The 24,972-nt window shown below is 34.0% G+C and overlaps 2 protein-coding genes and 1 long non-coding RNA gene across 5 annotated transcripts; 1 reads left to right on the forward strand and 2 right to left on the reverse strand.

The window, feature by feature from the left end:
- Positions 1–2,273: 2,273 nt before the first annotated feature.
- LOC7495797 (probable metal-nicotianamine transporter YSL6) lies at positions 2,274–7,119 on the reverse strand. The gene is made up of 7 exons (XM_002298603.4): positions 6,654–7,119; positions 6,242–6,414; positions 5,802–5,899; positions 5,304–5,441; positions 4,907–5,096; positions 4,304–4,433; positions 2,274–3,317 (listed from the first exon to the last, which is right to left on the reverse strand). The coding sequence occupies exons 1-7, from the start codon at positions 6,997–6,999 to the stop codon at positions 2,383–2,385; spliced, it is 2,010 nt and encodes a 669-aa protein (XP_002298639.1). The 5' UTR covers positions 7,000–7,119; the 3' UTR covers positions 2,274–2,382.
- A 6,497-nt stretch (positions 7,120–13,616) lies between these two features.
- LOC7456248 (uncharacterized) lies at positions 13,617–23,334 on the reverse strand. 3 transcript variants are annotated; one of them, XR_002978320.2, is made up of 3 exons: positions 21,571–23,303; positions 21,387–21,471; positions 13,617–15,059 (listed from the first exon to the last, which is right to left on the reverse strand). It is a non-coding gene; the product is annotated as an uncharacterized LOC7456248 (long non-coding RNA). The 3 variants fall into 3 exon arrangements; XR_008060342.1 differs by adding an exon at positions 20,763–20,884 and having other exon boundaries at positions 21,387–23,303; XR_002978317.2 differs by having other exon boundaries at positions 21,387–23,334.
- Positions 15,056–18,851, forward strand: LOC7495796 (protein LAZY 1). Its single transcript, XM_024587200.2, has 5 exons — positions 15,056–15,621; positions 15,700–15,766; positions 16,470–17,245; positions 17,861–18,140; positions 18,610–18,851. The coding sequence occupies exons 1-5, from the start codon at positions 15,616–15,618 to the stop codon at positions 18,627–18,629; spliced, it is 1,149 nt and encodes a 382-aa protein (XP_024442968.1). The 5' UTR covers positions 15,056–15,615; the 3' UTR covers positions 18,630–18,851.
- Positions 23,335–24,972: the final 1,638 nt, after the last annotated feature.

The raw sequence follows: 24,972 nt of genomic DNA on the forward strand, positions 1-24,972 counted from the left end.
ATTAAAGAAAAGAGAGCAGATAGAGTGTATCATTATTGTGCTCAATGATGTCTCATGGGGTAATAAAGTATTCAAAACAAGTAGCCTTCTTGAGTATTCAGATATGCTTTACCAAAAGCAGCAAAAAATATTTAAAGGCATAAAACAAGTGTTTGGTTGGCAATTACCAAACTTGAAAGAAAACATCCAATGTTGACGGCTACAATTGTTCCGCTGATTAGACGAAGAAAACCCAGAGGCTGCTGCTAGCAAGCATCAATCTCGACAAGTGGCTCAGTCATTTTCGGAAACTTGTTTTTAAGCATGTGGTGATGGCAGCATCTTTTCTTTTCACTTGGACTTTTCATTGCCAGTTCACAGCTCTCGCTAGCTTTTTGTCCCGCCCTTCGCGGTAGGGCGGATTTTCTTTCTTTCTTTCTTTCAACTTTGAAAAGAAAATTATTAGGATGTTAAAAATTTAATGTACGATGATGGTTGGAGTGTCTTTGAAATACTTAGATTAGATGCTGATATATTTTATAATATATTTTTAAAAAAAATATTAAAACAACCGTATATTTGATCATTACAGCCACCAATGATTAATTAATCTATGAAACTTGTATATGAGGTATGAGATCGTGATAAATATATGTAATTAATATTAAAATAAATTAAAAAACTCAATTATAATGAGTCAAATAACAAAGGCTGAAAATAAAAAAAAAATTAATTTAAGAAAACAAATGACCTAAAAAAGCTTATATTATTGGCTGGTGCAATATTGTGGGCCAAACTAAATTTTTCTGAATATAAGGAATAAATTCAAGGTGATACTAGGATTTATAAAGAAATAAAAGAAATTCTCGACTCGAGTTATTGAGTTAACTGGGTTTAATAAATTCGGTTAATTTAATAACATATAAAAGACAACCCTAATTTAATAACATTAAAAACCAAGCAAACCCCAGCAAATCTTCTAAACCCAGATTTATCTTTCAAAATCATAACCCGTGAAATCTCATACTGGGGCCCAATCAAGAAGCCTAATTCCCAACTAATTTAATATTAAAGGATAAAATCAAGAAAAAAACACAATCTAAAAAACTTGTCAAAGCAACAAAAAAAAAGCAATATAAAGAATGAGGATCAAACCCGATAAAAAAAAATGGAGGATGAAATCACAAAAAAAATCAATTTTATATATCTTCTCAGATAAAAAAAATAACAATAAAAAGATCAGGGACCAAATCTAAGAGATGAAAAAATTGGAGGGTGAAATTGCAAATAAATTCTAATTTGAAATAATTGTTTCAAATAAAAAAAATTGCAATTAAAAGAATATAGACTAAATTTAAAGAGAAAATAAATTAAAGGGTTGTTGTGAATTTTTTAAGGGGCGTCACGCAAATCTTAGTGGAGAAAAGAAGTGAAGGGAAAAAAAAACCAAACCAGTGCTAAACTGGATGGAATCACAATACACGTGCCGTCTAGAAAGGAAAAGGATGCCAAGACAAATCAAATAATACGGTGAAGAACGGTTTTGACCATCGAAGAAAAGATGACAGAGCGGCTGACTTTTGCGTTACACTTGTCGAGAACTTTTTTGTTTTATTTCATTTATTATACTATCACATTGCCTCTAGGATCAAATAATTATTATCTAAAAAACCTTTAAGCAATTACATAAAAACCCCTTAAGCCAAGCTAGAGAATTTTGATTCTAATGGGAATTGGGTCATTATATTCTTCTTTAAAAAGTAAAAATCAAAATATGTCTTTAAGCCATTGTATTTTTTTTCTTCCAAGGGTATTCAATTAATTTTATTGTGTAAGAAAATTATAAAAAGACCAGGATAACCTTTAATAATTCTATAATGACAAACGAACTACGTGAAAAAACTATTTAATCCCAAAGGTCAGTTAAAACCATTTTTTTAAGGACAAAAACATAATTCCACTATTATAATCCTAAATCAAACCTTTGCTACTGCACTTCTACCACACCTTTTAGTTTTCTTTTTTTATTCCCTCGAAGAGTATATAAAGCCAACCCCAAAACTGGTCACAAACATGTTAACTTGCGGGGGAGGAAAGATGCTCGACCCCTGCAACATTTGTTATTGTTCAAAGACTAATTTGTTGCCGAAAAAATTATTTAGTCCTTGAGAAAACAGGGAATTTAATCAGAACCTTGTTTTCATCCATTTTTTAAGTGAGGCAAACACATCTCACATGAAAATCAGATTTTTCATCATTTATTTTTTTATTTTTTTATCTCAAGCCATGCCCGATTACTTGAACCATCAAATATAACATACAGATTTACAGAATGAAATAAAGTATTTCAGTTCAAAGAAGGTATAGCTACAATACATACAACACAGGCAGAGGTTTCCCTGCTCACCCACTCAAAGAAGGCCCAAAGTACATGCAGATGGGCGGGTTGATCCTAAAAATAGCGAGAATTGCTGATGGTATTGTCCAAATCCCGTCACCGCATATCAAACCAGAAGCGACTGCCCCAGAATAATCCTCAGCGTCCTTCCTATTTATTCGCTCCCATACAAACAATATCACTGTCCCAACAAACATGTCAATTGCAAAGTAAGCTCCGATGTAAAATGGGACTGCCATGGCCATTGGAATAGGAATGAACTGCGAGATCTTCTTGGGAGTCACATCCCTTAGAAGGTTGATAACTAGAGCAGCTACAAAGAATCCGCAACATAATGCCAGGCAATGTTCGGGTAACTCTGAGAAGCCCTCAATACCTAAGATAGCCATTTCCCTGAATATCACGGCATATGGAGCTTTGTAAGGACCATCGGGGTCTCCGATATCAAAAGCACTCCAAAACAACCAGAAAGTCAGTGGAGCAATGACACAACCCATGGCTGTTCCTACCAACTGGCTCACAAACATAGACTTGGCTGATGATAGAGTGAGGTAACCAGTCTTGAAATCCTGCATTAGATCAGCGGCGGTGGAGACAATGGACATCATCACCCCAGAAGCTGCTAGCCCAGCTACAACTCCTCCATCGGAACCAACCAGTGAAGCAATGATAAAAAGACCGATCTTTCCATAGGTTGATGTCAAGTTCCAGTCTGTCAGTCCAGTTCCATAGGAGTTGCAGAAGGCAAGAGCAGGGGCAATAATGTATGAACAGAGAACCAAATACCACTTCAGTGGTGGAAAGATGACTGGAATCACTGCTGTTGATATTGCAGCCAGACCGACATATCCAGCAGCCACCAACCAGGTGGGTATCCTATCTTTCAGAAATACCTCATCTCTTTTTCTTTGCTCCAGTAGCAATTTGGAAGTCTCACTATCTGCCAAGTGGCACATAAAAACAATTATTCCCGAACACAAAACAACTATATTCAAACAAGAACGAGGGCATGCAACTAAAAGTTAACATGTTGAAGATGATACTAACTATACGCAACTGTTGATGAAGGAAAATGCCGACGATGCATAAATATTATCATTTGAAAATGGCAGTCTCAGTAATTGCTACATGAAATAAGTGTGTGATGAAGATTAAGCTTTAGTAGGGCCAGAGAAATAAAAAGCATCGCTGATAGATTTAGATACGAAAGTACTGTTCAATGCAGGTAAAATCAGATGTCTCAAAATCATTTTGTAACAGAACTCAGGAAACAATATAAGAATCCAATAAGTTATTGTTTATTAGGTAACATTTAGGGACAGATCTTGTTTTGTTTTGGTCACATAGGGACCAATCTTTTAGTCTGCCTGCGGTTCCCAAAAATCAACAGCACATGTTTCTCAACAAGTATATCGATCAAAATAATTGAACATTGTTAAATACAGCATCACTATTTAACAAAATATCAATGCAATGACACAGAGAGTAATTATAATTCATCTCTTGAACTTAATAACCTCAGGATATGCTTGTGCTACAAAAAAATCATGCATGATGTTCAGCACAGACACAAAACTTGAAGGATGTTAATGACAATAATTGGTGCAGAAGACAAGAGATTCTTCCGGAAGGAGAAACTACACTCCTACAACTCGAGCAGTTTCTTGAACTAGCCAATTTTTCTCAAAACAAATTTGGGAGAAAAAGAATTGTTCAGATAGCAGTTCAACATTATGTTAATAGTTCGAACATGAGCACACTTGATAAATGCCAGACACATTTGAGAAACATGGCAGATGAGACAAGATCTTTCAGTTTTTTAATTTTTACCAAGGGGCCACGACCAGCCTACCACTAAGCCAAAGGCCTATTGGTAACAAGATCACGTGATTACATTTCACAAATGGAGACTGTATGAATTATTACCTTGAACCTCACTGACAATTGGAAGGTTCTGCATGGTGCTTTTGTTGCACATTTCCTTGATAGTTATGATAATTATCTTGATCAAATTATAAAGACCATCCCCAAGGATAAGGGCAATTGCTATGAAAACCTGCAAACAGTGTGAAAGGAAACTCATTCAGACAACATCCCCAAGGCACAGCCATGCAAGCAAAATTCAATAACAGACTATTCATCAACAAGCCCAATACTAGTGATGAACAGTGGATGGACCAGGTCTATGTGAGGACTGAGGAGCCACAATGGGGGAAGGACTGAAGAGTGAATATACAATACAAGGTGGAGTCACAGTCATTGTCATTAATTGGACCAAGTCCAATAATTTCAGCATGCTAAATAAATACTCGTGAAAGTTGAAGTTTATAAACTTCAGGAACTTGTATGTTGCTCCGGCAGTAGTACTAATCCATATATAGCATGCAAAAAATTAATGTGGTGGCTTACATCCTCTTAAGGCAAAACCTCAAGATGCCAAGCCATGCAAAGTCAAAACCCTTTTACAGTTAAGTCATTTTGTTGAAACTTGTGGATGTGTTTCAGAATAAAAATGGTTATTCTCCATACCTTGTATCCATAAAGACCCTTAAAATCATTGCTACTGAGGTCAGCTGGATACCAAGCCCCAGCATGTTGGGAAATGAAGGGCCAGAGGAAACCCCATGAGATGATGGCCCCAAGAAGAACTGAGCAGTTGACTATGTGAGGACAAATAAGGCCACATCCAACATAAGTTGGACTGAAATCAAAGAAAAACCTGCATAAAGAGAGTCGTGTGAGAAACAAGTAACATCACTGATAAACCATTGATACAGGAATGCCGAACTTCAATTTTATATCCAGGGAAAAGGAAGAAGAAGAAGAAAATAGTATGTGTAGGCCCTCTCTCAGAGTTCCTCAACAAAGAAACCCAACCAAAATGTAATTCACTGTCCAAACAACATGCATGTCATTAAAAGCTTACGTGCTCTTGAATAGCGTCAAACCAAGGCTGGGAAAATTATCAAACCCACATGAATCCCCAATACCACTGAAGAACCACTTAAAGCAGCTCCAAACCAAACTTATGCTTAAATACTTTCCAAGACAACTGACTTGCTTCCTGTTAAAAATCATTAAAAATAAATATAAATTAGGAAACTCACTTTTTGTCAATTCAGCTATTCTGACTACCAAACCACTCAACAAACTGTAGCAGCCAAAAAAGGAAAAAAAAAAACATAAACTTTAGAGAGAAAAAATCATGATTATTAGATTTACTTAGTATGCGGCAGTACCACTCATGTTCTTTGATAATCCTACAGACAAACAAATCTCGTTCTTTATACATTTTCTCCAGAATTGTTTAAAATTTCTTCACTGATTTTGATATTTTCTAATAACATCTTCCAGCAACTTTAAATCAAGAGACACCATATAAGACCTACAAAATAATGACGAACTTGACACATCCAGCACTCACCCAGCAAGTTCTGCTCCTGTGTTTGTGTGAAAGCTATTTATCAACATTGCTGTGGCTGTACCACTGGGATATGTAAGCTTATAATCCATGACCATAACCTATCATTTCATCACAAAATATAACGAGAATATGAGAATCAATTAGACTTATAATCATGGTTCCCACTAACACGCCACAAGAGTAATAGTATGCGTGGAACAGTTCGAGCACAAGTAAGCCTTTTTCAGATTTTATGCGGTCATAACCACCAAAATCTGTTGCAAATGTCAAGAAACTACTCAATATGTATCCAAGAATAGATGCAAGTAGCCGTTTAATTGAAACAACATCGAACAAAAACAAACGGATACAAGATGATTCTCAGTAACATATCGCCATTTTAACATACTAGCAGCAGCATATTCTTTAAAAATCTCAAAAAGAATGATGTTTAAAGCTACCTTACGAAGCGGAGCAAGACTAAAAAGCCCGAGGAAACTAACAACAAACAAAAATCCAATCATCCACCCCAATCCCGGATTCTTAACATCTTCGGCTCGGTTCCCAGGGTAATCTGTACCGATCAATTTATATGTTTTCTCGTCCAAAGCAATCAAATACGAACCGAATCCTCCTGTCACCATTAAAATCAAGTACAGTTTAAAAAAAATGTAATTCTAACAAAATTAACTATCCTAATCTCCTCTTTCCTCTTCAAAGAATGGATTAACAAACTAATAATCAATTATCAATAAATTACAACAATAAAATTAATTAGCTAACCTGATCTAAAATTATTAACAAAAATGAAATAATTATCAACCTCTATGTACACTAATAATTGTATCTATATATCAAAGTAACGGCGGTTACCGCTAAAGGCGAGGCCATAGCAAGCGACGACGCAAGTTTGGATAACGGTATTCTCCTGTTTGGTAAAAGGAGAAACAGAAAAACCTAACCTGGATAACAATCCAGTCCATGATTTAACAAAGAAGAAACCAAGCAAACCAGCTGCTACATTCAACGACGGGATAATCCCCACCGTTAAATTCAGCTTGTGAGTGATGATACAAAATAGTACTCCTAATACAGCGCTCACTACTAGCCCTCTGATCGTGATCTGATCCTTCCATTCTGGAATGATTTCAGTAGAGTCAACGGTGTTTATTGTGTCCTTGGAGTCGACTAGTAACGGCTCTGTTATTTCGGTTCCCATGATTTGGATTCGTTGGGTTTCTTAGATCAAAATGGGGGATTTAGGGATTTTAAAGGGTTTTTTTTTTTTTTTTTTGTTGAAGCTTTACGTGATTAGATTGGGTGTAGCGTGTAGGTGATGAGGTGGTAGAGTCAGAAGAAAGAGGATAAGGTGTATAAAATTATCAATGATATTTTTAATTCCTGTACTATGTTAGTTCTATCATATTAAGCCTTCAACTATTAATTATTTGCAATTAAGCTCCTTATTTCTTAAACTTATTTTAATGCATTTGTCTATTAAGTTTTAATTCAAGTCCATATGACTTGAGTACAAACTTCTAAGAAATTACAGAGAGAATTGTTCATCTTCAAAAAAGTATAATGTATTATTGTTTTTGTAATATTTATTAAAGGTTATTTTAATTATCTTGGATATTTTAGTGATTTATCATTTATCTTGTAACTTATAAAACCTTATATATATTGCATGTTATCATGATTTTTTTTTCTATAATTTTTTTAACAGGAGATTGGAATTATATAATCTCATGATTTCTTACATTTAAATCTAAATTAAGTGTACTAGAGAAAATAAAATATTTTACTCCTTAGGACTAATTAATAATGAATCACAATGTGAGAGTTTAAAATTAAGCATTTATTTAGTACATGATAATTAATAGTAAAATTGGCTGGAATTTGATAAAAGGATATACTTGTCAAAAACTTAAAGTTAAGGACTTGGTTGCATATTCTGATAGTGCAGGGGCTAATGTGACAGAATAGTACAATACAATGACTATTAACAGTATTAAATCGGAGACAAAGGAAAGAGTTGAAAGTTCGTTGCAAGATTTGGCCAGTGAAAATCAACATAACCTATCTGGAGTGGGAAAAGTATTGTATAATAGGCATGGATTATAATTTTGAAATTATATTTTCATCCCTTAAAAAACCCATTTGCACTGGACTATTGGGGTAGATTTGTATTTTTATAGAATTTATTTGTCCTTTTATAATTCTTGAGGGGGTATTTCTATCCTTTTATGAACTTTTTATACAGTAAATTTATTTTAGTATCCTTAAAAGCGAATTTCCATTTAACTATGACTATATCATTCTTGAAATGAAAATTCTCAAAGCATCTTTCTAGGGGTGAATTCGTTATTTCTAGTTGGTTTTTTTAGCAATAATTATTTGTTCATGGGTTGATATTGTCTTTTGATACATAAAAATAAAAATAAAAAAATAAAATTAACAGAATTTATTTCGCGTGGGAAAAGCATTGTATAGTAGGCATGATTCACTGTGGATTATAATAGTAGAATTATATTTTCGCCCCTAAGAAAACCATTTGAATTGGCCTGCACGGGTAGGTTTGTATTTTCACATGGTTCACAGTTTCCCGACAGAATTCCAACGTGCTGGTAATTATTGCATTTCTGACTAACTGTTTACTATAATACCGACAGAATTACAGACAAAATTAAAAAATCTGGAAGGGTTTTGTGAAATTTTTAGTGTGAATCAAAAATTTCAAAGAGACTTTATAAATAAAATCACCAATAAAATATTTAAAAATAATAATATTTAATTACCTGTCAGTAATTGCATTCATAAAACCTAATATAAAAGCACAACACACCTTTATTTTTTTTCTCTCAGCTTAAAATCATATAGTTTTCTTTGTGATTCTCTCCTCATTAATTTGCCTTTCTATTCCATCTCTCAAACATCAAGGCTAAAAATCAAGCTTTTTTCCTCTTAACACAATCAAATGTGTTTTTTAGGTAGAATTTTTAAAGTATTTTCTTTTTATTTTTCTTCTTTTCTAAGGTTTTTAACAATATATTTTTGTTTTTTTTTTATCACACCTATTTCAACTCCGAAATTAAGCACGTCATTAAGGTAAGAATTTTTCATTCATTGTTCATTATTTGTTTTTGTATTATTTTTTCTTTTTTTTTCTCTATTTTTGTTCAATTATTTGTTTTTTATAATTTTATGAAGTAATAGTTGTGTTGAATTTTAGTTGTTATTGCAATAATTTTTCATTATTTTGTGTTATTTCCTTTTTTAATTTTGTTGTTAATATTTAATTAAACGTGCAGGATTAGTTTTAATTATTATATTGTATGTATTCCATTTAAAATAAATTCTTGTCAATTTAGGATAAAAAATATTATCACGTAGAAAATGAGAATTTTATACGAAATTGAATTATTCAAAATTGTTGGTAGAAATATAATAAAATCAACTGGTTTGTGGCATATATGTTATCTATTTGCAGGATTAAAAATTTTAGGTAGGCTACCGTACATGGGAGGTGCTGCCGAATTTTTATTAAAAAAAATGAAATTGTTAAATTTTTTTGTCAATTTATATAGATGCCTAAAAGAAAATCAATTGCTCGTTGTGAGTGCAGGATCCCTGCTAGTTCTTCTAGTAGTGATAATGACAACCACTAGTCCTTAGGTGTCGACCAAAAAGAGGCTCCTGAAGCACATGCATCGACTCACGACGCTGCCTCTTCAAGTGCGATGTTGCAACGTAGAGAGGGGATCCCTTCACAGTGGGATCCATTCACCCGCAAATACGAGGCGTAGTGAAAGGACGACTTTTCAATGTAACTTTGTTTTGCTTTGAATTGGTTTATGTTTAACAATTTATTATTTCATTAAATTTATCCAATTTTAGATTCACAAACATTAAAGTTACCCAAATAATAACATCGGCATTTTAATTGTCGATGAAAATTCTATTGTTTCAATGGAATCAGGTTTTCAAACATCCTGAATGGAAACCGCAGGTTGATGGATGGTTTTTAAGATTTAAGGTTAGTATTAACTTAAAATTTTACTATTTATTATGTTAATTCGTTTACTTTATTGAAATTACTGAAATTTTTATTTTTATAATTTTTTTACTGCAAGGCTAAATTTGAGTGGGATAAGGCAAATGATAATGTTGCGAAGAGGGTTTGGGAGAATCACGCTACAATTAGGTAACATCAAAATCAGGATAATTTTTCTATTCCAAATATTATAATTTCATTTGTCATTTACTCATAGATAATTTGTTTGTACCATATAAGTTGCGTGATTTTTTTTGTATGAGGCGCAAAAAAAATCTAAAAAATATGCTAAAGAAAGTGCTCTACAAGGCTGGAATGACGTGGCAATTTGGAAGGATTTCAGGCAGTTATACAACCCGAAGACTATATGGGTGAAATACATTCAGCACGTTACATCCGAGCGTTTCACATGACGATCACAATCCAATGCGGGAAACCAAAGCCAGTAAATTCATGATTTTGTTACCATGCACACCGGCGACTCCGTTCAATTCATTTCCCATGCAAAAACAGATGGCAAAATTTATTTGAATTACATCTATTTTTTTAATTTGTTGTTATTTATAAATATATTTAACTAACAACATTTTTATCTTGCAAGCTATGACTCTTGGACGTGAGTCAAGCCCAATGAAGCTTTTGTGGAAACACACGTGTGGAGTGATGACCGCTAAAAAGGGGTGCAACAGTTCATCGACAATCAAGCTCAACACTTTGTTTTACGTTGGTTTTCAACCATTGTTTTTCTTAAGTTATTATTTATTTGAATTTGATGGTTTTATTTTTTATTTTCAGGAGATATATAACAGCCGATTGAATGAGAGATACGAGGATAATCCTTCGACCCATCCAGATTTCAATTTGGATTTGTAGTTGGAGGCAGGATTATCTGGTGGACCCGATAGAAATCGAGTGTATGGACTCTCTAACACTACGACCGAGAACTTGTGGATGACTCGTAGTGTTTCAACCGTTGAATGCTCGCAATCGGTCTCGAGCACTCAATCTCTAGAGTTCGCGGCCTTGTTAGATCGAGGAGTGCAATGACGTACGACTTATCTCAATGAAAAATATGAACGACTCTCTGTGGATTATGAAGAGCTCCGCTGAATGGTCATGGATATGAGATCACAGATGGGTGGTACATGTGTACCCTCTTATGGCCCCACGGTCCCGAGGATGACCAACATCTTCCTCCTCCTCTTGTGTCACTTTTATTCTAGTTTCATTATATTTGAACGTATAAATTTGTAATAAATATTTGATTGTTATATTAAGATAATTGATTTTTAAATACTTGAATTTTATATAAATTTAATTTTTTAATTATTTTCTATTTCTGTCCAATAATTTTTTTAAAATTATTACTGACAGGGTTACTGACAGAATAATTTTGTTGGTATATTCTAGAGAGTTGGAAAAGATTTACAACAAATGCCCCTACAACTGTTAAATCACCTACGGAATTATTCTATCGGTATATTCCAGAGAGCTGGAAAAGAATTACTGCAAATGTCACTGCAACTCATCGATAGAATTACCCACAATTATCTTGTCGACACCTAAGGACTTGTGGTTGTCATTATCACTCCTAGAAGAACTAGCAGGGATCCTGCACTCACAACGAGCAATTGATTTTCTTTTAGGCATTTACATAAATTGACAAATAAAAAATTAACAATTTCATTTTTTAGGCATCATTTTCCAAGGAAGGCGTACGTGCATACCAAGAGGTTGAAGCTTAGACTAAGAAGCCCCATGAGAGGGAAACTTCACGTGATTTCAAGGGTGAGTAAAACAATTAAAAAACTGATTAAATTGAAAAAAATAATTAAAAAAATCGAATCGTGAAAAAAAACCGATTAAAATTTTGAAAAAATCGACTGGTTCGGTTCGGTTTTATAAACCTAAAACAAAAAAAACCGAACTGAACCGAAACCGAAAAAACAGAAAAAAACCGAGCCAAACCGGAAAAAACTGAGTCAAACTAAAAACCAAGCCAAATCGGTTTGAACCGATTTTTGTCCTAAAAAACCGAACCGAACCGAAACCGGTCGGTTTGAACCGGTTTCGGTTTTTTTTTATTTTAAAAATTTTAGTTTAGTTATTTTTTTTTATAAAATTAAAACGAATAAAAAATGATCACCACTATATAAATCCCATGTGATGGCCACGTGTGCCACCTCTGGCCTGGTGGCGTTGGCCATCCTTGTAAATTTAAATGCAAGTGTCTTCTATTTCCAGCTTCTAGCAAAGATAAAGTAGCAGAAAGAGACTTAATTGACAGAGAGAGAAGTATCTCAGTTTTGTCCACCGATTAATGAAAAAAATTATAAGAAAACAACCTGAGCAAATGTTGTCTTCCACGTTTGTACGTACCTCATTAGCATCTTCTACGTGAAGGATAGATTCTTATGACTTCTTCAAGTTCTTCAACTCTTTATGAGAGCTAACAAAGGGCTAGGTCTAAAGCCAGTACTGATTAGCCTTCAAAATTCCCAGGTCCAGATCATCATCGAAAACCCCTACTTGTTCTTTTCACTCATGCTAATCAGTACAAATCTCTGAAGGTGGGAATGGGGACCAAAAATTATTTAGCTGCAGTCTCTTCTGCAGTAGAAGGGGTCCTCTCATGATATGATTATAAATACATATAAATAAATCAATACATGTTTAAGGATTTGAAAGCGTGTGCCAATGAGAAGGCATAAACCATCAAGATTGCACGTGGGATTCACATGGTCGCAATCTAATGGCTTCATCCATGCATGGATTCTCTCTCTCTATTTCTTCGATATTTCACTCACATCACCCCACTTGCTGTGCCGACTCGCAAGCTTGAAGGGTTTTGTGTTTGTTTTGGTTTTTGCGACTTGAGAGTAGAGTAGAATATAGGAGTTTGTCTAGGGATGAGGGTCCTCCAAAAGTGGCAAGCTCCTACGTTTTGTAGTTTCTCGTTGGGTAGCTAAAATAGGATCCCTCGAGCCCTACCTCACCCCCTACTTGCCCCCCCCCCCCCCCCCTTTTTTTTTATTTATGTAAATGGGCAAAGCATATCTCGCCTTTGATTATTATATGTTTTGATGGATGGTTAATTTGCAATAATGCAGTTTTTATATACAAATACGCGGCTGCCTTTATATATATATATCCTTTCCTTTGTGCATTAGATATCCCATAGCACCCGACCACCATGAATTTTGTTAACGTTATCAAAATATCATGCCACTACCTAGTTACGCACGTGTTCTAATAAAATATATAATATATTTAAAAAGACAATAGTTATTACTTTTCAAAATAATTCATTTAAAAATACTACAATTTTTTTTAAAAAATTTCAATTTTGACATAATAATATAAAAACACTAAAAAATTAAATTTTAATAAAAACAAGTTGAAAACACTCCATAAATAGAAGTATTCCCTTAAAGTGAGGTTGGTCGATTCACAAAGATGTGACAAAATATACTTTGTTAGCAACATCAAGGAACCATTTTAACCTAAAGCTTAAGCTGTTAGGTAAAGTCCAAGATATAATTTGCACAGATCCACGTTACTTTGTGCTTAATTTTTATCAAATAAATGATGATAGTGAGATTCGAACTCGTGACCGCTTGGTCATTAAAGCTCTGATACCATATCAAGAAACCATCTTAACCTAAAAGTTTAAACTGTTAGATAAAATCCAAAATATATTTTATATTATTTTTTAATAAACCAAACAGAGAAATCTAGGGTATAGTTTTGATCATGCGTGTGCATCAAACGGGCAAAAATAGTAGACAACACCGACATATCATGTGTCATGATCGTTATTGATCGTGACGCTCCATTAGGAACAACATCGATCTAAATTTATAGCATTTGTCACCGTGCCGGGCTTCTTATGTTAGAATTGCAACTATTATAATCAACAGAAACAAATGAAAAATTTAGACATATTGTAAGAAAAACAGTGCATTTTGTTTACACTTTTTTCACTCTCGTCAACATCTTTCACTGTCAAATCCACTGATGGAATTAGGGCATCCAGGATTGAAGACTGTTGCGTGGCATTTGTCAGCAAGCTTACAACAGCTTCCTCGCTTTTATGATTGTGGGACACGCTAACAAATTGACGCCACCAACCCTGACTAGATGGGCATCTTCTCATTTAACGGTGTGCAATCGAGGCATTTGAGAAGCCAAATGCCAATCACTGAAAGTATTGAAATCATGCCCGAATCATGCTGGCGGTTCCAGTTCAACTACAGTGACAAACCGGTATGGAACGGCAAAGAAAACTCCCAATTTGTCGAAAGAGAAGGTCAGAGTCAAAAATGGAATGCCATTAGATAAGAAGGTAAGAACTTGCTCCTGTCCTGGGTCTCCTTTTACAGAAACTGCGCATCCATGACTTTTAGTCAGAAAAAATATATCACATCAAGGGAACCACAGTAGGATTGCCGTATAGCTAGAATCTTAAATTTACAAAAGGAGGTGTGAGTGTTGCAGAGAAGGATATACAGTGCACGTTTGGAACTGCGTTTTAAAAAAAAAATTAAATTTTTTTTTATTTTAAATTAATATATTTCTAATATTTTCAAATTATTTAAATATACTGATTTCAAAAATAATTTTTAAAAAATAAAAAAAATATTATTAACATACTTTTCTAAGTAAAAAATACTTTAAAAAATAACCACAACCACACTCCTAAACAAGCGATAATGACAACGTTGATATCGATAACAATGGTAATGGTAGCCTCCATAGAGCATAAATGAATAGAAAAAAGCTGGTTCTCAAGATTTAATGGGTGTTTAAAATTGTAGCACTAAATATTTTTAAAAATGTTTTTTTTAAAATAATATATTAAAATAATTTTTTTTCAATTTTTTTTTTATTTTTTACATCAACACTTTAAAATTATAAAAAAAAACAATTTTTTTTTTTAAAAAGCATATAAAAGCAAAACTACCGCAATATTAAGCATGAATGGCCCGGCATAAACTTTTCACTCCCGGAAAAGATATTTCGTATGTCAACCACAGTAGAACTGGTCTGCTAGATGAGTATATTTCAGTTAAGAAGTATCTTACCAGAAGCAATGACTAGCCAAAAAGCTTAAATAATTCAGAGTCCCTTTGGGGTCCATGGCAAGTATATATTTATAATGATTTCCACTCACAATAGTTTTCGTTGGTCCTGCTAGAAATGCCACCATCCTTTAGGCCGAGCACCTTGAAAAATAAATGCAAACATGCAATAACATGAAATGAAATATTAGTATGTAATGGGATTTGATTATGTTAGTGTGTACTCGCTGTAAGTGTCCTTTAGCAAATGATGCACTATTATTTTTTGCATAATATACATAATGCATGCATTTGAAAGAACTATATAAAATGTTTCCATCAATGTCTTATGTCCATGCATTCATTTACCCGTACAACCACATCAAGCATGCATAGCAAATGTTGCACCCCCCAACTTGCAGGTCTCCCAACTCTCCCTGATTCTTTTGCTTGATTTGATCTTGACAAAGAACAGCCAACCAAAACCTTGTATCTATCTAAATGTTTCTCTCTATCCGCATCCATCAGAACCTCCTAGCACCCACTACTTCCAACTAATTAAACAACCATGTTCAAAAGATCCCCATCCCTTTCTTTTTGCTAATCCAAATCTCTTCTTTAATGCTTTGTTCCCCTTGCATATCTAAATATATTCCTACATCTTGCCCCCCTGTGACAATTGAAGCAAAACTAACATTGAATCCCACAGAAGAAGTTCAAGATGAGGGTATGTGCACACTTCCTGAATTTTGAATAGCACACGTATTAATGATTTCAACTCTATCTTTGCATTTCATTGTTGCAGGTACTAGATTGGATGCACCACCGATCCAAAAAATCTAATGTCGAACCATTCAAGGATTTTTTGACAGGTATTCAAACAACCCTTGTTCATTTTCTTCTAAAAAGACCATTAGGTGTGCATCAGACATAGGATATGATCACATAAATAGGCCAAACTCACAAAAGTAATTTAATCTAACACACTCAGCGTCTAGCACCAATCTTAGTAGCTGATTCTCACTTCAAGAAAATGATAAAAAACAGTGGTCCAACCCAAAGATTGATGGTCTCACAAAGATGGTCAATCATGTCAGAAACATCTCAACTTAGAAGATTTTTCACCAATGGATGAGACCACCAATCTTCTTAGGTCTCAGGAACGGCTGATCTCTGTCTGCAATAAAGCTAGACACAACCGTCAATCATCTAGGGTGCTCATGGAAAAAGAAAAGGGTGGAGCCTCAGTGCAGGTATTTCCGGACATCCCACCTCTTAGATTTTCCACCACTGGCCAAGGCCTTTTATGGCCACTCGGCAAATGGATCTCTCTCCCAAGGGATAAGGTTCAAAGTGGGCATATTGGCATAAATATTGCAGCCACTTCGTGATACAAATAACAAGTAGTATTGCTAGGTTGTTACATAAACCAATGACCCTTCAAACCACTATCCTCACAAATCTGAAGATTGTTCAGTCACTAGTTGGCCCATGCAAAATGTGATAAAAGGGATAAGTAATATGCCCTGCTTAAAAACTCACATAAAGTATCCTTTTTCTTTTTCCATGTTTCAGGGAGCTATTGTACTTGCCTTTCCGCACAGTCACCCATTGATGACCATGTTTCCTACACTGGGCCAAGTTTTAACTCCAGATATGGACCCAGGCTCTTAAAACAGCCAAATGAGGAATGTGAGAATACTTTCTCTGAAAATGAAGGAGTGGATGAGAATAATGGAGATGAAACATCTATCATCAGCTCTGATCTTTTTCATGGCTTTCTCACTATTGGAACCCTTGGCTCAGAACCAATTACCAGTGAGCCTGCAACACCAACATTTCCCATGTCTTCGGAGAGCATAACAGAGGAAAACATAGAGGTGACAGAAAATGAATTGAAGATCATGAACAATGAGTTAGAAAAGTTTCTAGAGGCTGAAGCTGAAGAAGAAGGTTGCAATGAATCGTTAGCAAGGAGCAGTTATGTTAGCACTATTACACTCAGTGGCATGCAAATGGAAGCAACTGATGCTGAAGATTATGGAAAGACAGTGGCATGTCCACTCCAAGGATATCTATTTGGGTCATCAGTTGAACTGCCAGAAACAAGAGTTGGAGTAAAGAAGGAAAAGGTATCACTTGGAGAGATGTTTCGTATGACAAAAGTTACAGATGAAATTCCTTCGGAAAAAGAAGTGAAAGGGGAGATGCAAGCCAAGAAAGCACATAAATCTGCCAAATACCTCATCAAGAAGATACTCGGAATGTTTTGCACTACGTCAGGAAATCCTACCCCTTCTACTAGTGACGAAGCCTCAAATTCTGTTTCTACCAAGAAAACACTTAATAAGGTGTGTCTTCCTCCACTATTTTCTATAAGAAATGATTAGGGAAAAGACTGATGATTCTATCCATAAACACACAATCCATATCACTGCATTACAATTACCTCTGGCCAAATAAGTTGAATACTAATTTCATTTTAAAGTGTACTACCATGACATTCGGGATAACAGTAGCCAATCACAAAAATCTTAAGTTGCAAACACCTTATTCTTTTCCTGTTAACAAAACAGATCTGTAGGAAATATCATCTTATAACTTGGATAGAACTTACAGTATAAACTAGCCATATTGTAAGTGTTTTTGAACTTCATTCCACACCATCCGATAACCTAGCATCCGACAAGATCACCCCTTATGACTCAAACTTGGATTCTTGTCAAAAGACTTCGATTATACCTACGTACCTCAAGTTTTTAGATCAAGCTAAGCCATATTGATGACCAACCACTATATTTTCCAGAAAGGTTTCCATTAGACAATACTGGTCAATATCAAAAATATTGGTCACAAAGCATCATATGGAACTCCAGAGGAGTAGGAACCTAACAATACCACTCTAAATAGGTTCAGTGATAGAACTTCCACTGAAATCTTAATTTTTCTCAGTTTTTGGCATGCAGGTCCTAAAAGTGTTCCATAGAAAAGTTCATCCTGAAAACCCATTAGCTGAAAGAGAGTTTACGAAGTCCCATAAAGACAAGACAATGAATACTCTGAATGATGGTGGCTATAATGCAGAATTGACGAACCAGGTTAAAGAGAAAAGAAAGTTTCTTCCTGGATACAAGTCAAGGGAAGGGGTCCAATGCCATAAGAACAGCTTGAAACTGCCCCAACATGATCATATTTGCAGTAATTCAAGTGCAAATGGGGAATACTGGATTAAAACAGATGCGGACTGTAAGTACTAACACATCTTGACCTTTCAAAAACATAGAACATTTAGATTTTGGTTTACTTCAAGTATAGATTGCTGACCATGGCACCATCAATCATTTGTTACAATATGCATAGATGAATAAAATGTCTGACATTTGTAATTCCTTATATGCACATGCACGAAAAAACACCAATTTACAAGCAAAAAAGAGGTTTCAGAAACACAACTGCATTAATGGGATCAAGATATGCTAAAAGCAACAATTATGAAAAAGTCATACTATTATAAACAGAATCATATTAAGAATATCTTAATATGGGAAGTCAAACATTCAATAGCGTATTTTCCATGTACACTGCCACATTGATAGTATTTTTTTTCTCGCTTGAAGAGCTATTTTGACCTCATTGTGACCATCAAGGTGAATTATTAAAATGATTAAGCATATTGATGCACACATCTAACCCTTTTCTAATATTGGTAATGTAGATTTGGTGCTGGAGCTGTAGCAGAGGAGCTCAAGCACACTTACAATGTGTTGTTTGATTGCATCATCTAAGTTTCTAAGTATTTGTGAGTGATTTAAGTGACCATGAACCCAAGGAGATGGAAACAGTAAAAGGTATCCATCTCATCTGTCTGTATAATAATAAAGTTGTGAGCACTGAATGTCATGTAATCATCTTAATTAGTAAACATGATTGATATGTTTGCATGTTCCATTGCAATTATTTAATTATTTTTCACTTCACAAACAAGTAAATATTCATAAAAACTAGTTTCTTCGAACATGAGAAACATAGGAGTATTATGGAAGGAGCTAGTGTTGGGCATTTGATCCCAAATTAAGATTCAGCTGCAAAGAAGGAAAAAAGGAAGTTATTGATATAGCCAAAGGTTTCAAAGTCTTGGTGATTTATAACTGAAACAAAAAAATCAGGCTGATAAAAGAGAACAAAACTTGTACTACCAAGTCAGAATTGTTAACTAAAAGGATAGAAAGGGGAAAGGAGATAGATAGCTGAAACTAAAACAAAAGCCCTCATTTGCTAAGTTTTACAACTCTCACTTAAGTACCACCACCTACTTACTTGGACCTATAATTTCATTAGGCAGTCAACGCTGGTAATGATATTCTAAGCGACTCGCCATTATGGCCAGTTGTGCTCTCTTATACTCCAAATGATAGTAAATGACGATGCTCCCCTCAAACCACTACAATAACTACAATGTCACCCTCCTATGCACTATGTTAAACATATGTGATAGTCTATGGAATGGTAGCATTGAAATGTACTTTAATGTTTGCTAAGGGAGTAAATTGAAATCAAAGTTTGGAGCAAACTTGCAATTAGTCCCTTTTTTTTACATAAAGTGAGCTGGTAGTGTATTAGTAAAACCAAGGCCATGCACCCTATTTACATTAAAAGGCTCCTCAAATCACCCCTTTCCCGTTTAATTTTTATGGTGCCAAGCACCTCAAATTTGTGCTGGAAACGTAACATCTAAGTTCCCATAATTCACCTACCAAAATTCATCTAAGAAAAATCATTAAACTATCTAGTTAGAATCAAATAGGACAGCGAGCAGATGGTTTGAAATGGGTGCATCAAATTCCAAACTGTTGGAAGTAGTGTTAGCAGCACCTAAGGCACACCTAAAGCGCAAGGCACTAAGCTGTGACAGGAAGGGATTTTAAGGGCCAAAGCCAAGCAATTTTAATCAAGCACACATTAGGCGAGAGAAGTGCACGCCTAGGGACTTACAAAGAAGCACAAAAAAGCATGCCTAATTAGAGTTCTTGTCTGTTAGTTTTCTAGCTTGTGTAGTTTGAATTATTAAAAACTGTTTTACTACCCATGTGACTTCTACTTATTTACTTGCAGGGCAAACTTTCACTGATTGTACACGTGACAATCCACAAACTATTTTATGTGAAATTTATTCATTAAAAAAGCTAAACTAATTATGAAAGAAACACAAAGGACAATAAGGAGAGCTATGGTTTATTTGGCCAAAAGAATGTGACTTTTATACAAATAATTTTTTGTTCTTTCAAATTATTATACTATTGTTTTTATCACTTTCTTTTACTATTCGGTCAAATCACTCACTCTCTCTTAGTTCATGACGGTCATATTATATTGACATAATTGATGCTAAGAAGGAAAAAAGAATATTGCTCTCTCTCTCTCTCTCTTCTATTCTTATAGAATCAAAGTTTAAAAGTTAATTCATTTTCTAATTAATCTATTATCAAGATTAGAAACAAACACCAGATGTATTAATATTTTTCTTATTTTTTCAAAAAAAATAACAATTTTCTATATGCTATTAAATGTATATACATATTATAGTAAGTATGCACCTTATTTTGCCTAGATGAGCGCTCGTGCCTTGCACCTAGGCTCCAAGAACCCTTTGTGCCTAAGTGCACCTAACACTTTAAGAACACTGGCTGGAGGTTGACTACATGTCTGGTAACTGTGCCAATTAGTAAGCAATAAGTACTATCAAGGATCCGATTCTCTAAAAAAAAGAAATCACTATCAAGGATTTGGATTTTAGTGGCAAGACATGTTCCTGATATAATTTGTAAGCAATTCCAGCTTTTGGCATAAAAGTACAGAACTAGAACCCACTAGGTCAAACCTCATAGCAAGTAGGCAATAGTCCACTCTAAGGTTACACTGAAAGGAGCTCTTCCATCAGAAATCCACCCATTTCCATCCTCCAGGGATGATCAACTATAGTAGCTAATTCTCTGGAAGAGAAACCCGAAGCTCTATAAGTAAGAGTAGCACCATATACATATAGTGAAAAGAGAAACAATATAAGAGAATACACATTGTGCATCCTAAGATAGGTGAAGGTTCAATAAACTAGTTTGCAGAACCTGTAAATTAAATTAATATTGGATTTGGGAAATCAAGCTTAACTACAGAGCAATAAGAAGAGCTTGCTTGGTTGAGTCCTCTAAGTCTTCTAATGAGATTACCGATGTCTTTGTTTATGAACAACAGGAACTAAAAATACAGTTATTGTAACCCATGCAACTTCTACAATAACATTCATATGCTTCTAAGAAGATTACTTATTTATGAAAACAGGAACTTAAAATACAGTTATTTGAACAGCTAAAATATGATGGCACATAAATGGCATTAGTACAAACCGTACCAAAAAGAAAAACAGCAGATAAAGGAGGGCAATTCAGAAGAAAAGATCCAAAAGGAAAAACTCAAGACAACTATAAACAAACTTACTTGAGATCATGACTGACAACAAGGATGGTCAATTTTTTCTCCAAGCGCTTCAAAAGCTTTATGACATCTGCCCTTGCCTTCCAATCTGATCTCCAAAGCATCATTAATAATAATTAAAACAAACTCACTGCAGCAGAAAAGAATTAACAAATGGAGAAGCTAGGAGGATGTACTGAAAGCTTACCATGGACTTACTCGAGTGTGAAACACTCATCACTTCAAATATCAAGAAATGTTTTTAATAACTGATAAACATGAGGCTAAGCATTGAATTTTAGAATTTTGAGTGCAAATGAGCTGGAATCGAATTTGAAGTTAAATGATCTAAATGAAAACAGTTGGAGTACCCTAACCAGTCTTGCTTTCAGGGGGGAGGCCAAAGGTCCAAATTATTGAAAAGGAGAGGAATGGTGAGGGGAACCCCTGATGTATAGTTTGGTATTACTGATGATAAGAAAGGAAATAAGAGAACATTCAAATCCATAACTCATCATCAATTAGCCGATGTCAAGGCAACAAGCCCAGAGCGGGCCTCCCTTGACTCTTTATCTCTAAAAGTATTCATGCATTTAAAAAGTTGGAGGACACTGCACGGCACTACAGGGATTAGGGGTTCTTAATTATTGATTAACTTCAAAAAAATCATAGTAATCATCAGCTGGGGGTCTAAACAAGAGGGAAGACAAGGAATGGTCTAGGAACTAAAAAGTACTGAGTATGACTCACAGCTAGGCCAACAAGAGGCTCATCCAAAACCAGCATATCAGGGACTTTAAACTGAATATTAAATCGATAACACTCATCACTCGAAGCATGCTACAAGTATAAAGGTTATACAAGTACCTAATCTGTAACTTTAGAATGGAGCATCTCAAGAATTGTAGACTAACATAAAGGTTATTACCAGTTGAATAGCCAAGGCAAGCCGACGTTTATATTCAACACTTAGAGAGTAAGGATCTTTACACAACGAGATCCCATTCAATCCAACCTATAGTTATCAGTTAAATTATAAGTACGGCAATGAAATGTAATATAAAAACGACCGAAAAAAGAAAAAGATAAAACATGCTTAATTTTCTCCCCCTTTTTTTTCTTTTTCTTTTTAAAAATAGTACCCAATTTACAGCTCTTTGCAGATTCAAAGCAAGACCTCCCTTAATCAAATACGCTTTCGCCTGGGCCACCAAAATGTAAGTTCAGCAACAATAGTGTCAGCCACAAAGTAGCTAGCTTGTAGCAAAACAACATTCTTCATCGAAGTTCAACTCTTTATAATAAACCTAAAGCAATATATAGAAACCACATAGCATTTTCTTCCTGCCTTCCTATATTTTTTAATATAAAGATGATGGCAACCCATAATATCACTTCGTTTATTAAGAAATTACTAGACGATCAAAAATTAAAAGCAACAAAAATGCATAAACAGAATCAGAACAGTTAATTGATTGATTGATTAAAAAAAATTAATTACGTTTTCTCTGGAAGTGAAAAGGTAACTTTATTTAAAAGATTAAGCTTAGTTCCTGGAGGTCTATAGCTAACATCCTTAACCTACAATTAACACATGATGATAATTATAACAATTAACTATTAAACAAAAGAGACAGAAAATTACTAACTTCAAAGGAACAGTAACCGCTGAAGTTTTTACGATTTTGTGGAATTGAAATGAAATTGAGATTGGCGGTGGCGGTGGCGGTGGCGGTGGCGGTGGAGGTGGTAATCGAAGGCGTTTGCGATTAAGAGAGGACTGGATTGTCGATAAAGTGGAAGTCGCCATCTCAGAGGCGGGAGTTTCATATACAGTGACTCGACTGGGTATAGCTTTGTAATGGATGAAACGTACTGTCGTTTTGTGTCCTAGCCAGCGTCGCTTTATCCTTAGGACCTTTGGTAGATGGTAAGATTTATTTAATTAAATTCCTAATTAACCTGCACTTTCTTTTTTTCTTATGGTATAATTTATAGGGTTTGCTATGATTGCTTTGCCTTAAGTATAGCAAATAACTATATTATTGACCGTGTTATGCTAAAAAATCAATCAGTTTATAGGGTTTGCTATGATGAAATTTATAAAAATTCTAATTAAAAAAAACACAAAAAATAAGTCAAGTCAACCCAGGTTAACTTTTTAAGTACTATTACCGAGTCATGAGGTTAAGATAACCTAATAAAAACAAACAAAAACCAATCATGAAGCCTAATTCTCAATTAAACACAATAGTAAATGATAAAAATAAAAAAAAATTAAATAAATAAAAGTAAAATAACTAAGTCAATTAGGTTAACTTGCTAAATCTGTGACTCGATTCATGAGAAGTGAACAACCAAATAAAAAGCCAATGTGTTTTTTGTATTCATTGATTTTCATATTTCAATTATGAAGTTGTCGGTTAAGTTATTACAATTTCATTTTTTGTTATACAATGATTTGTTCATTTACATGTTAAGTGCTTTATAAACCTGGTAATTTGTTCATTTATATATAAAATGCTTCAAGAACCTGATATTAAATGTAATAATTATCATGCAAAAATAGATTGGACGAGAAAGTCCTCATGATTTGATATTCTGCTTGCCACTGTTATGAGAGATAGATTTTTTAATTTTTGTTGATTTGGACGTGATTGTTTTAATGTGTTGTTGTTGTCTATTACATTGTATTTTAATTAACTTGTTTATGACATGGAAAAAAATTGAATGTACAAAATACTTACCATTTTTTAATTTTTATTGTAATGTTGAGACTTATGTTGTATTGTCTTATATCGATGTCTATTATAGTTGGAATTTTAGGTAAGAATAATAGGTATAAATGTTTGGTAGGAATTGAGCCAACTACTTCACATTTTCAATATCAATGTTCACGTGCAATGACAATTGTTGCTTATATAATTCACACTTGCAGTAAAAGCTCACGCGTCACTTTCAATAGCTTTTGTATACATTATTACTTTCACTATTTCGAGGCATTCCATTTGAGCATTTCGAATTACATGTATTTAAAAGGGTGACCTGTGTAGTAACTCAATTCTGAATTATTCTCTAAAATTTATTTATTTTTAAATAAAAATCAAAAAAATAAAATAAAAGTTGGCAATGTCAAAAAAGCAGGTTAGGGAGAATTTCAAAAAATACATAAAAAAAAACAAGCTGCAATTTTGAAAGAAATTTAAGGCCTAATTGTACCCTATTATGCCTAAAAAAAAAAAAATAGAAATTCAAAGTCAAATTAAATGATTATTGGATGAATTTGCATAAAAATTAAGTCCAATGACATAATTAAATTTTTAATAGGCCAATTTGATTTAATCATGAGCCAAATTAAATTTTAATTATGTTTAAGAATTAATTTAGGTCCAATTAAAGAATATAATTAATTGAAAGGACTTAATTATAATTTAAATGGGTCAAATTAATTTTATTAGGGGCTTAATTTATGAAAAATTAAGTTCGAGAGCCTAATTTGGGCTTACTTAAGAAGATTGAAATTTTAAGAGATCAAATTTAATTTTTACCAAATAATTTTATTGAAATCATATGCAAAATCGCCAGAAAATTAAAGTTTTGGTGTCAATTA

Source organism: Populus trichocarpa, chromosome 1, assembly GCF_000002775.5.
Source record: "Populus trichocarpa isolate Nisqually-1 chromosome 1, P.trichocarpa_v4.1, whole genome shotgun sequence".
In the NCBI taxonomy this organism is placed as follows: domain Eukaryota; kingdom Viridiplantae; phylum Streptophyta; class Magnoliopsida; order Malpighiales; family Salicaceae; genus Populus; species Populus trichocarpa.